The sequence below is a fragment of the Balaenoptera musculus genome, chromosome 3 (genome assembly GCF_009873245.2).
Source record: "Balaenoptera musculus isolate JJ_BM4_2016_0621 chromosome 3, mBalMus1.pri.v3, whole genome shotgun sequence".
NCBI classification, from domain to species: domain Eukaryota; kingdom Metazoa; phylum Chordata; class Mammalia; order Artiodactyla; family Balaenopteridae; genus Balaenoptera; species Balaenoptera musculus.
Window position 1 is genome coordinate 690,874 of NC_045787.1, and position 10,698 is coordinate 701,571.

A 10,698-nucleotide genomic window follows, 5' to 3' on the forward strand; every position below is an offset into this window, starting at 1 on the left:
CTTCCACGGCGCTGCATTATTCCTCTGCCCCGAAACCAGGTGATTCAGAAGGAAAAGACGTCTGGCTGTCGTCAGAGGCTGGGAATCTGTGCTGCTCCCTGTCACCCGACTCCTGGGCCGCGAGCCTGCAGGCGGGGGTCAGCCCACGTGGGAGGGACGTCCACGCCAGGGCAGTCCAGGGCACCCGATGCTATTTTCCCCTGAAGAGGAAAGTTAAAAAGCCCAGGAAGCCTTTGATGTTACCTCCATGACTTTATTTCTCGATGTGGTTCAGAAAATAGGGTGAAAATCACCGAAAATTGCACCTGTTTGGTCTACACACGTCTAGTCTGGTGACCTTCTGCTGCCCCATCAAGGTGGCCAGCTTTGGCAGCTCCAGAACCCTCCAGAGGCCACGGCACTTGCTCCCGCCAGGAGACCCGCGGGGCCCCCGGGGGAGGCTGGCCGCGAGGAGGTGCCCCCTCAGTGAGCGCCGGTCTGAGGGACCTCTGTGGCGTCAGGGGAAACTTCAAGGGGCAGGATAGCGGAGGTTGGCGGGAAGTGAGGGAGGGAGGGGCTCGGCTCAGGGCTCCCACCCCCCCAAACCTGCCCAGACTTCTGCCTGGTGCCCTCGCGTTGACAGCAGGAAGAAGGGGAGAGGCTTCTGCCCGTCCCTGGACCTGCAGCCTCGGACACACCTGGACGGGCACCAGTAGAGAACCCTGGGCTTCCAGGCCGCCTGGGGAGGGGGGGAGGCAGAGGACGAGGGCCACCAGGGGCGACAGGGGAGGGGGCCAGGAGGGGACACGGCCCAGCCTGGCATGGGGGAGGCGGAGCTCAGAAGGGCCCTGGTCACTGCTTCCTCTCACCAAGGGGAACCCCCAGGCCAGTCTGAGGGGTGCAGGCCAGGGAGCCAGATGGCGGGGGCCAGGGGCCTGGCAGGCATCTGTCCAGGGAGGGTGGTCTGGGGGCCGGGGTGTCGGGGGGAGACACCCTGAGACGAGCTGGGGGGTCGGCGGGAAGGGGAGGGACCAGGAGTAAGTAAGGATGGGAGGTGGGACTGCGGCCTTCTGGAACTCCTCCCCAGACCCCCGGCCTCTTGGCAGGATCTGAGAGGAGCCAGGGGTGACCAGCAGGGCCTGGCATGGAGGACAGCAGCCCAGGGAGACCCGAGGACAAGGCAGCTCCCACGGAAACAGGCTGGGGCAGCAGGACCAGGTGTGACTCGGAGCCCCTGTCCACGCGGTCCTCCCCGACCCTTACCGGCTGTCCCGTTACCCGCCCAATGGTCACCTGCATGCCCGGGGCCTGGACGCCGCCCTCAGCGCTGGAGCCCTGCTGCAGGGCTGAGGAGGAGGCCAGTGTCGGCTCCACACGTGGAAGGTTCTGGAAACTCACGACCCCTTTCGCCAGCCTCGGGACACACACAGCCCCAGATGGCCAACCCGCTCGTCGGTGGTCACCCTGGGCCCTGAGGACAGCAGAGGCGGCCAGCCCAGGGTCTCCGCTCCTGCTCCGGGTCGGGGACCGTCCCTGCCCTCTCTCACCTCGCCGTGGAGATTTAGGGACGAATGGTGTGCCAGCACCGTCCACTCAGCCTGCTGCGCCGACCTGATTTCTCCTCTTTCCCATCTCTTCCCAGAGACGCGGTCCACTCTCCGGACTACCCCTCGGGCATCTCCCCACTCCCTGAGGTTGTCCCGACGCCCCCACCCCTGCGCGGCTCCTCCGCCCATTCAGGCCCCTCCCGCGAGGTCCCAGCCTCCTTCCCGCCAGGGCCTGGGGGCACCACATGTCCTAAAATCACTCTAGGGTCAGAGACAAGATGGTGCAGCGGAAGAACCCAAGCTACGAGCACACCAAAATCACAACTGACCGCTGAACAACGTCAGTAAAGAAGATTGGGTCTACCCAAAACGATACTCCACATCCAAGGACGTAAGGAAGAAACCCAGTGAGACGGCGGAAAGGGCGCACTAGCGATATGACCAGATCCCATACCCCAGGGCAGGGGGACCTGCAAACTGGAGAATAATTACGCCGCAGAGGTGCTCCCACAGGAGTGAGAGCTCCCAGCCCCACGTCAGGCTCCCCGGCCCGGGGTCTGGTATCGGGAGGAGGAGCCCCCGAGCATTTGGCTGTGACGCCGGCAGGGCTTGAGCACAGGAGCTGCACGGAACTGGGAGACACAGAGAGTCCGCTCGCGCAGGGCGCACCCGGGCCTCGTGCGCACCGGGCCTGACCAACCTGCGGGTCTCGGAGGGTCTCCTGGGGAGGCGGGGTCAGGGGTGGCTGCAGCCCTCTCTGAATCGCTCTAGGACGACGTCCATGGTCACAGGGCACCGATGGGGGTTGCCAGTAAACACACAGCGCTCGGTCAAATTCAAATTTCCAGTCAATACTGGTTTTTTGGTACGTGTGTCCCACACGTTGCTCGCCCTAAGAATTATTTGTGCGTGTCTGGAGCTTGAACGTAACAGTGCCCGTGCCACGGGCTGGGCCTGCCCGGCCTGCCCGCCCTGCCCGGGTGAGGGTGGAGGTGCAGATGGACAAAGCTGGCCCTGCCCCTGAGGTGTGGCGGCCTCGGCCTCCAGCTCTTCAGACCTGAGTGGAAGATTCTCCAGTAGCCTGGGGACTTGGCCCGCAGGCCCCCTGGGGGGACGATTAGGCCAGAGGAGTCCAGCAGTTAGGGGCGTATTTTCATCTCTTTCGTAGGGGACGGGACCTTGCAGCCGGGGTTGGGGGTCGGGGGTCGGGGGTCGAGGTCGGGAGGGGGGGTGGGGCCGGGGGCCGTGGGTGGGGGTCGGGGGCGAGGGCAGGGTCGGGGGGCGGACCAGTAAGTGCCTCCTGGGAGCAGAGCACAGGCAGGAAGTCCCAGCTGCGCCGGGGGTCATCGCTGACCAGTGTCTACACAGTGGCATCCCCCAGAGAGCGGGGGCGGGCAGGAGGCTAGAAGGACCTCCTGGAGAGGCTCCTGCTTCCGATTGGGCTGTCAGGCTTCCTCTTTGGTGGAGCCTCAAAGAAGTCAGAGACTGGGGGCTCGGCTGCCACCCTAGTCACCTCCCCGGGTACCCCCGGTGAGCCGAGCTACGTCCAGACCGCGAGGCAGCGACCACGTGACAGGCAGGCGGAGGCAGTCGCCCCTCCCCCCACTTCAGGTGCGCGTGCGCAGCAGGGAGAGCGGCTCGGCTGGGCACCGCGGCTGTTCTCCGGACAGCCCGCCAGAGCCAGCCGAACGTGCGGGTGCCGCTGCTCTGAGCGAACCACAGCGCTGGTCCCCAGGCAGCCCCAGCTCCCTGATCTGGGGCAGCACACGTTCCCAGCGTGTTAGAAAACCTCAACGCCCGTTAGGGTGGCTATTATCAAGCAAACAGACTAACAGGCGAGGATGTTGAGAAATGGGAGCCCTTGCACACTCCTGGAGGGAACATGAAATGGTGCAGCCGCCGTGGAAAACAGAATGGAGGTTCCTCCAAAAATTAAACAGAGAGCTACCGTGTGGCCCAGCAATTCCACTCCTGGGTACCGATCCAAAAGAACTGAAAGCAGGGTCTCGAGGAGATGTATGTCCACCCATGTTCACAGCAGCATATTCACAATAGCCAAGAGGGGGAAGCAGCCCAAGTGTCCATCAGCAGATGAAGGATAAACACAAGGTGGTCCATTCATACAATGGAACGTTATTCAGCCTTAAAAAGGAAGGAAATTCCGACACAGGCTCCAACATGGATGGGCCCTGAGGACATTGTGCTCAGTGAGATACACCAGTCACAAAAGGACAAATCCTGTAGGATTCCACTCACGTAAGGAACCCAGAGGAGTCAGATTCCTGGAGACAGGAGGAGGATGGTGGGGGCCAGGGGCCGGGGGAGGGGGAGGGGGAGTTAGTGTTTAACGGGTGCACAGTATTGGTTTAGGAAGATGAGAAAGTTCTGGAGAGGATGGTGGTGATGGCTGCACAACAATGTGAATGTGCTCAACAGGAGTGCCAGCACTGGCCTGGTCTCCCGCTCACCGCAGGCGTCCCTCCTGGCCCCGCTGGACGTGCACTGCTGCCCAGAGCCAGGAGAAGAGTGGGTCCCTGAGGGGGTGGGGAAGGCAGGCCAAGCATCACAGCTGGACATCAGGGTGTGGGGTTGTGCCCCTGGGGCAGGTGTGGGACCCCTGGGGCAGCGGTGAGCCGGGGGCGGCCAGGAGGGGGGCCTGGAGAGAGGAACAGCGGGGTCTGGACAACAGAATGGGCACCGGCAGAGCTGGACGGCCTCCAGTGCCCGCCCTGCCCAGCCCCAGGACTGGAGGGAGGACGAGGGCAAAGGGCACCTGTGTCTGGGGTGTGTTTCCACCACCTCGGCGAACCTGCAGGGGAAAAGGAAGAATCCCTCTCCAGACCCGCAGGCCTCCCCGAGACGCCGAGGGCCTGGCTGTGTGGCTGTGACCGCGGCCGTGACCGCGGTCTTGGCTGTGACCGCGGCCGTGACCGCAGCTGTGGCCGGGGCTGTGACCGCGCCTGGCCGGGTGAAAGCAGCTCCTCACACCCTCCCAGGGGCCTGTCTGGGGACCGAGCTGCTCTGCCGCTTACGCCACGGGTGACTCATGACTCAGCATCCGTGGGGACTTTTCCTCAGAACAGAATCGCACCCTCCAATCGCAAGGAGGCCAGGGATCTGGGAGAGAGGCGATCAAGGCCCAGAGAGTGAAAGAGAAAGCGGTCGACATGGGCCTCCTGGCCAGCTCACGGGTCGGGCGGTGCGAATTCTCCAAGCTGGCGGCCAGCCTGGCTCTCTCCCGTTGCTGTTTGGCGGGTCTGCCGCGGAGGCTGATACCCGCGTCCCCAGGCCCAGGCCTCACCCTTCAAGTCACGCCCGGGTGCCTGCAGCTGCAGGGACTTTGCTCTGGACTAAGTGCCTCTCGGTGAGCCCCACCGCCCGGCTGGCAACTCTCCCCTGGTCATCACGAGGTTCCATCTCCCCTGGGTCCCCCCTTGAGCTCACTCTACCTGTACTGCAGGGCTGTCCACCCCACACAGGCGGGGCCACGTGTTCCCCGCTGGAAACCTAAACACGTGCCAACAACCGAAACATTCGAGTCCCGCTCCGCAGGCAGCCCCGTCACCTGCCCCGGAGACACCGAGTGCACAGCAGCCAGACCACAGGTGACCACGGTTCCTCGGCCCACGACCTCTGCAGCCGCCAGCCCAGAAGCCAAACCGCAGCCTCAGCAGCGATGGGCCCCGATGGTCAGGACCAGTCAGCGTCGTCTCCTGCCAGCTCAGGACCAACCACAGAGGGTCAGCGCTCCCCTCACCAACCTCGTGGGACGCCCCCTTCTAGCCCCCCTCGGCCTCCCTGGGCCATGGCCCCTGTCAGGGCACCTGTCCCGCTCTCGGCTGGGACGCTCTCCCCCCTCGCCCGCCTGGGATTTTCTGCCAAACAAGTGATTGGCGGGGCCGACCCCCTCACCCCGCAAGCTCAGCAGGAGGTCTTCACTCACATCCGCAGCCCCGTCCTGGAGCCGGCACTGCCCCAGGGCCTTTGCACTCGGCAGCCTAGGGCACATCTTCCTGGAAGTGGCCCTTGCAGCCGAGGCCCCCTTCTCACTCCAGAGCACCATTGGGACCCACAGTCAGGACGGCGGAGCGGGGAGAGGGCCGGGCACCGACATCTGAGCTGTGCCCCCGGCACCCAGATCAGCGCCCCGCACACGGTAGGCAATCCATCCCCCCGGCCCCGTTTCCGAGATCAGGGACGTTTCCCACCCCCACTTCGCGACCTGCCTTCAGGTTGGGGATAATCACCAGGTTGAAGCTTACGAAGCCGGGCAGACGCCGCTCCGGGGAGAAGCCACGGCGCTGTTCTCCACGGGGCAACCCCACGGTGCTGGGCGGCTCTGGGGCCTCAGCCAGCCCGAGGTCCTCCTGCCACCCTCAGCCCCTGTGCTCGGGTCACCCAGTCCTGCCCGGCCCCCTCGGGCCTTCAGTGGCCTCTGCCGGGCCCCACACCCTCCCGGCCTCTGAAGCCAGTGAAGGTGCCCCCCGGGGTCAACCAGGCTTTACCTGGACAACGCAGGGCCCCTCCGAGGACTGGAAGCTGCTGGCGGCGGGGCCGCTCCCTCTGGGGGGTTGCACCGATTCGAGGGCCTTCCGGTGGGGAGGGCTCGCCCACAAGCAGCCCGTCACCCACGAGAGGCGCCAGTCGGCACCACCGCACGTGGTGGAACTACCATCAGCAAGCCCCGCGAGCACCCTTTGCCTTCAAACGAAAGTGAGTGAGAACGAGGCACCCACTGGCCACCCATGCACCACCTCCCCGCTTGGGCAGACGGCCGGCCCTGCGGGTCCTTCCCCAGCTCCTCACACGCATGCGCTCCGCGCCCGAGGCCGCTGCGGTGGCCTCAGCCTGGGGCAGGCGCCGCCCGCATCCCCAGGACCGTCGTCCCGTCTGCTCCTGACATCATCACTGGCAACCCTGGAGCCGCCCCGTGCTGCCCCAGCAGCGGGCGGGTTAGACACTCGCCCCACAGGTTCTGGGTCACGACCAGCTTCCGGGCAAAGCGAGTCTGTTGCCAAATGTGAGCCAACTTCACGCAGCCCGCGGTCACCGCGGTGACAGGAGGGCCCGCGGTCACCGCGGTGACAGGAGGGCCCGCGGTGACAGGACACAGGCGGCCCAGGGATGGACATGGCCCCGCTGAATTCAAGGGGACAACTTTGTCCCTGCAAACGCAGCAGCTGATGCGAGAACGCTCACGGCCTGTGCTCAGTGCCATGTCCCCGTGGACACCATGAGGGGCGCTCAGCCGAGGTGCTGGGGATGGACCCCTGGGTCTGAACAAGGGTCTGCGTGGGAGGGGGCTTTGGTCACGGGGAGTTGGTGGGGGTCCCTCCTGCAGGGCTGCTTTGAAGGCTGTTGATCACCGAGTGGCACTGGGGGTGGCGAGGCTGAAGGGCACCCCGCCCCTCGCCAGGTCGCAGCCTCTGTGACCTCCTCGGGTCACCCCTCAGTCTCGCTCTCTCACCGTCCAGCTCACCGGCTCCAGGACACAACGATCCCCTCCCACTGGTTCCAGGGCCGCTTGGGAGCAGGGTCCAGCCCCCTCCTCCTGGTGTAAGCAGACAGTGTGGGGGTCCCTGAAGACAGAGAACCAGGCACGGCTTCCTTGACATCAGAGAAGCCGTTTTTTGGCCTAAGCCACTTTGTCACTGAAGCCTGGCCACAGTGCCTGCCCTTGGGCAGGTCTCGGTAATCAGTGATCTTTAGGGAAGTGAAGGAACGTAGGAACAAAGGAAAAGCAGTCAAGAACAAGAGTTCAGGAAACGACAGTTCAGTTCATCCCTAGTTGCTCCTCGAGGGACGTACGCCACAATCTGCTCCGGTCTCTGAGTGGTCCTGCAGGAACTAAGGCCCCCGCCCAGGGGGAGGACACAGTCATGACGCTGACCCTCCCGACTGCAGTCACCTAAAGCTCGGACTCCGTCCACCTGCCCCAATTCTGTGCTGACCTCTCCTCTGCTCAAGCCCCTTCCTGGATATGCGTGTACCGTTCACTTAAACCTTCCCCAATCTTGCTTTTCGGGGAGACGCTGCTTTGGGGAAGATCCCGGGAGTTCTCCTTACTTGCCCCAAGTAGTAACACATCCTTCCTCTCCCGCTCTCTGGCTTGGTTGTGCCTTTTGGCTCAACACCCACCAAGAGGCGGACCCAGTTTTGGGGTAACACTGGGGCTGCCTCAGGAAGCCCTGTGAGCCCTAGGGAAGGCGGGTCCGTGGTTCTCGGGGAGGACGTGCAGGGCTCCTGGGCTGCAGGGTGGGCGCTCCAGGACGGGCTGCGGGTCCAGGCTGGGCCCTGCTGCCCCTGGCTCCCCCTCCAGCTCTGTAGATGCAGACGGTGGTGCTGCCCCCAGGCCAAACCAGGTGCCCAGAGCAGCAGCACACGCAAGACCCCCGGATGGTGGCCACAACGATGCCACACGACGGGGACGCCCTCGCAAGTCTGGCGAGGCAGGCGCGGGCATTGTGCCTCGTCTCCTCTGCACCCACCCCCTCCCCAGGGCCCAGGGAGCTCGAGACACCTTGAGGCAAACCCACCTGGCCCCCGTTGGCACCACTAAGAGCCCGTGTGAGGGTCCTGCAGCTGCTGTGACCTGGAACCACGAGCCGGTGGCTTAACTCAGAAACGTCCGCTCCCGGCTCTGGGGCTGGAAGTGTGATGGCGAGGTGTCGCCGGCCGCGCCCTCCGGAGGCTCTGGGGGAGGGTCCTTCCAGCCTCGCCCAGCTTCTGAGGCTCCAGGCAGTCCTGGGCTCGTGGCCGCGTCCCTCCAGCCTCTGCCTCCGTCTTCACGTGGCCTCTCTTCTAGGGGCCTGTCTCTTCCCCTCTGTGTCTCTTAAGGACACGTGTCTTGGATTCAGGGCCCTCGGGTAACCCAGGATGACCTCATCTCCAGACCCTTAATCATACCTGCAAAGACCCTTTTCCCGGTAAGGTCCCATCACAGGTACCAGGGGTCAGGGCAAGGACACATCTTTTGGGACCACCATTCGGCCCACTAATAGCCTCAGAACCGGACCCCAAACACACGCCCAGAGCAGGAGCCGAGGGCTGTACACGCAGGGTGGGCAATGCACAAGGCAGCACCCTTAGCCCCCGGCCGCCCCCGTGGGGGGCACAGCCCGGCAGAGACTTGGGACAGTGAGGCCTGGCCCGCCCAGCAGACAAGGTTGCTCTGACACGTGGTCCCAGACGGGCGGAGAGGCCGCGCTGGACCCCTGGGCAGCCAGACTCCGCATCTGCGACCTGAGTCCCCCACCGCGGGTCTGCTTGTCTTACGTGCATCCATGAGCGCCCCTCCCCGTCGTCCCAGCCCCCCACGTTCTGAGGCCCTCACAATCTGCCCCTAAAGCGCGTTTCCAGGACCCCCTGAACGCCCACGCCTCCGGCCACCAGGCCCAGGAAGTGCGCAGCTAAGACCTCTGGCCACAGACGCGCCCCGGCCCCCGGCGCATCCTCGTCTCAATTCATCGTAGGCGGCGGGCACAGACCCCTCCCGCCCAGCGTTTCAGCCCGAGGTGATCGGGGCTTCCCTGCAGCGGTCGGCGCCCCGAGGCAGCCCCCCTCAGCAGGCCCGTGGCAACACTGCTCTCGCCAGGGGCGGCCGTGAGGGCCTGCAGGCACTACGCGCGTCGGACGGCGAAACCCTGCAGGGCGGCGAGGAGCCGGCAGGTGTGAAGGTCGGGACCCCGCGGAGGGCGTGCAGTGCAGCAGGTGCCCGCGCCCTGCAGGCCACCACAGGGACCTTGTGCACGGGAGGCGGGGTCTCGCCTTGCACCGTCTGCTCGGGCGCAGCACCAGGCGCTCAGCACCCGCAGCCCCTGCCCAGGTAGGGGAGCCGCGGCCCGTGCTGTGGCCCAGCGGCCCCTGAGGTCCCGGGGGCAAACGCTGACCGCTCTCTGAACACGGGAACATCTGTGTCTGGCCCCTCGGCGCACCAACACCCCAGGCCAGCGGACACAGGTGGGCGGGATGGGGGTGGGCCGCTGGCCTCACCCGCCGGCTTCACGGCCCGTCCCGCCCCCCCCCAGGGAGGTGGCCTCTGGTAACAGGGGACGAGGGCTCAGCGGCTGCCCAGTGTGCCCGGCACGGCCTTTGCTCGTGAGCGCGGTACCGCCTGCTCTGCTCAGTCTAATCCAGGGGGAAGGAGCGCTCGGGTTTCCAGGCAACGAGAACAGGAGCCCGGCCCGGGGGAGGGCTCAGGTGGCCGGCGGGGGGCTCAGGGCAGAGCAGAGCCGGGGGCACAGAGCAGGGTCGGCGAGGAGGCTGAGCCGAGAGGGGCCCGCCTGACGGGGACGGAGGCTGCAACAAGCACCTGTGCCCTCACGTGGTCGTCCGTCTGTGCGTGTCTGTGTCCTGAGCTCCTCTTCTTGTAGGGACAGGCGCGACGAGGGCCACTCTAGTGACCTCATCTACCTTAATTGCCTGTTTAAAGGCCCGTCTCCAAAGACAGTCACATTCTGAGGTCCTGGGGGTCGGGGCTCCAAGAGAAGAACGTTGGGGACGCAAGCCAGTCCGCAGCACGGTCGTCACGGTGTCACAGCATCACAGTGTCACGATGTCACGGTGTCACAGCTGCCCCTGGTCCACCACCTGTCATCTCCTGGACGAAAGCCCCGAGGCCCCGGGCTTCTGTTTTCTCCTTTGCTGTGTGCCCAGCTCCTGGGCTGTCCGACTCAGCAGCCGCTAAGCACACGTGGTCAGTTAAGCTTAAATTTAAATTAATTAAACATTTAAAAAGTTAAATCCAGCTCCTGGGTTGCACTGGCCGCATTTCAAGCGGTCAAGGGGCACCTGTGGCCAATGGCCGCCGTAGGGACAGCACAGACGTTCTGTAGGACACCTCCGCCCAGGGTACAGGGCTCACAGGGATGAACGGACGAATGCACGCCAGCATGGCCTCCCGCGCCACGCGGTGAGAGAAAAACGAACGTTCACTGTGTCGAAGTCACTGTAACTCGGAGACCCAAGTCCCATCCCGTGAGGTGAGTCGGAAGCTCTCGGGGGTCAAGGGCTGTGGTCACTACCTGGAGCGACGGCCACGCCCTGCAGACCCGGGAGCTGGGCACGGCCTCTGTCGTGGTCCCGGGGCCTCGGGGCTGAGCCTCACCCCAGCCACACTCGGCCACAGTCATGCTGCTCAGCCTCTGGGCCCTGCGGGGCCGGCCACCCTCCC

The 10,698-nt window shown here is 65.1% G+C and overlaps 1 protein-coding gene across 1 annotated transcript in view; it reads right to left on the reverse strand.

The window, feature by feature from the left end:
* SLC12A7 (solute carrier family 12 member 7) overlaps positions 1-10,144 on the reverse strand; it is a 66,414-nt gene extending 56,270 nt beyond the window's left edge. The window contains exon 1 of the mRNA XM_036846797.1: positions 9,838-10,144. Coding sequence (XP_036702692.1) covers positions 9,838-9,934 — 97 coding nt within the window. The 5' untranslated portion in view covers positions 9,935-10,144. The remainder of the gene's footprint in view (positions 1-9,837) is intronic.
* Between the last annotated feature and the right edge of the window lie 554 nt (positions 10,145-10,698).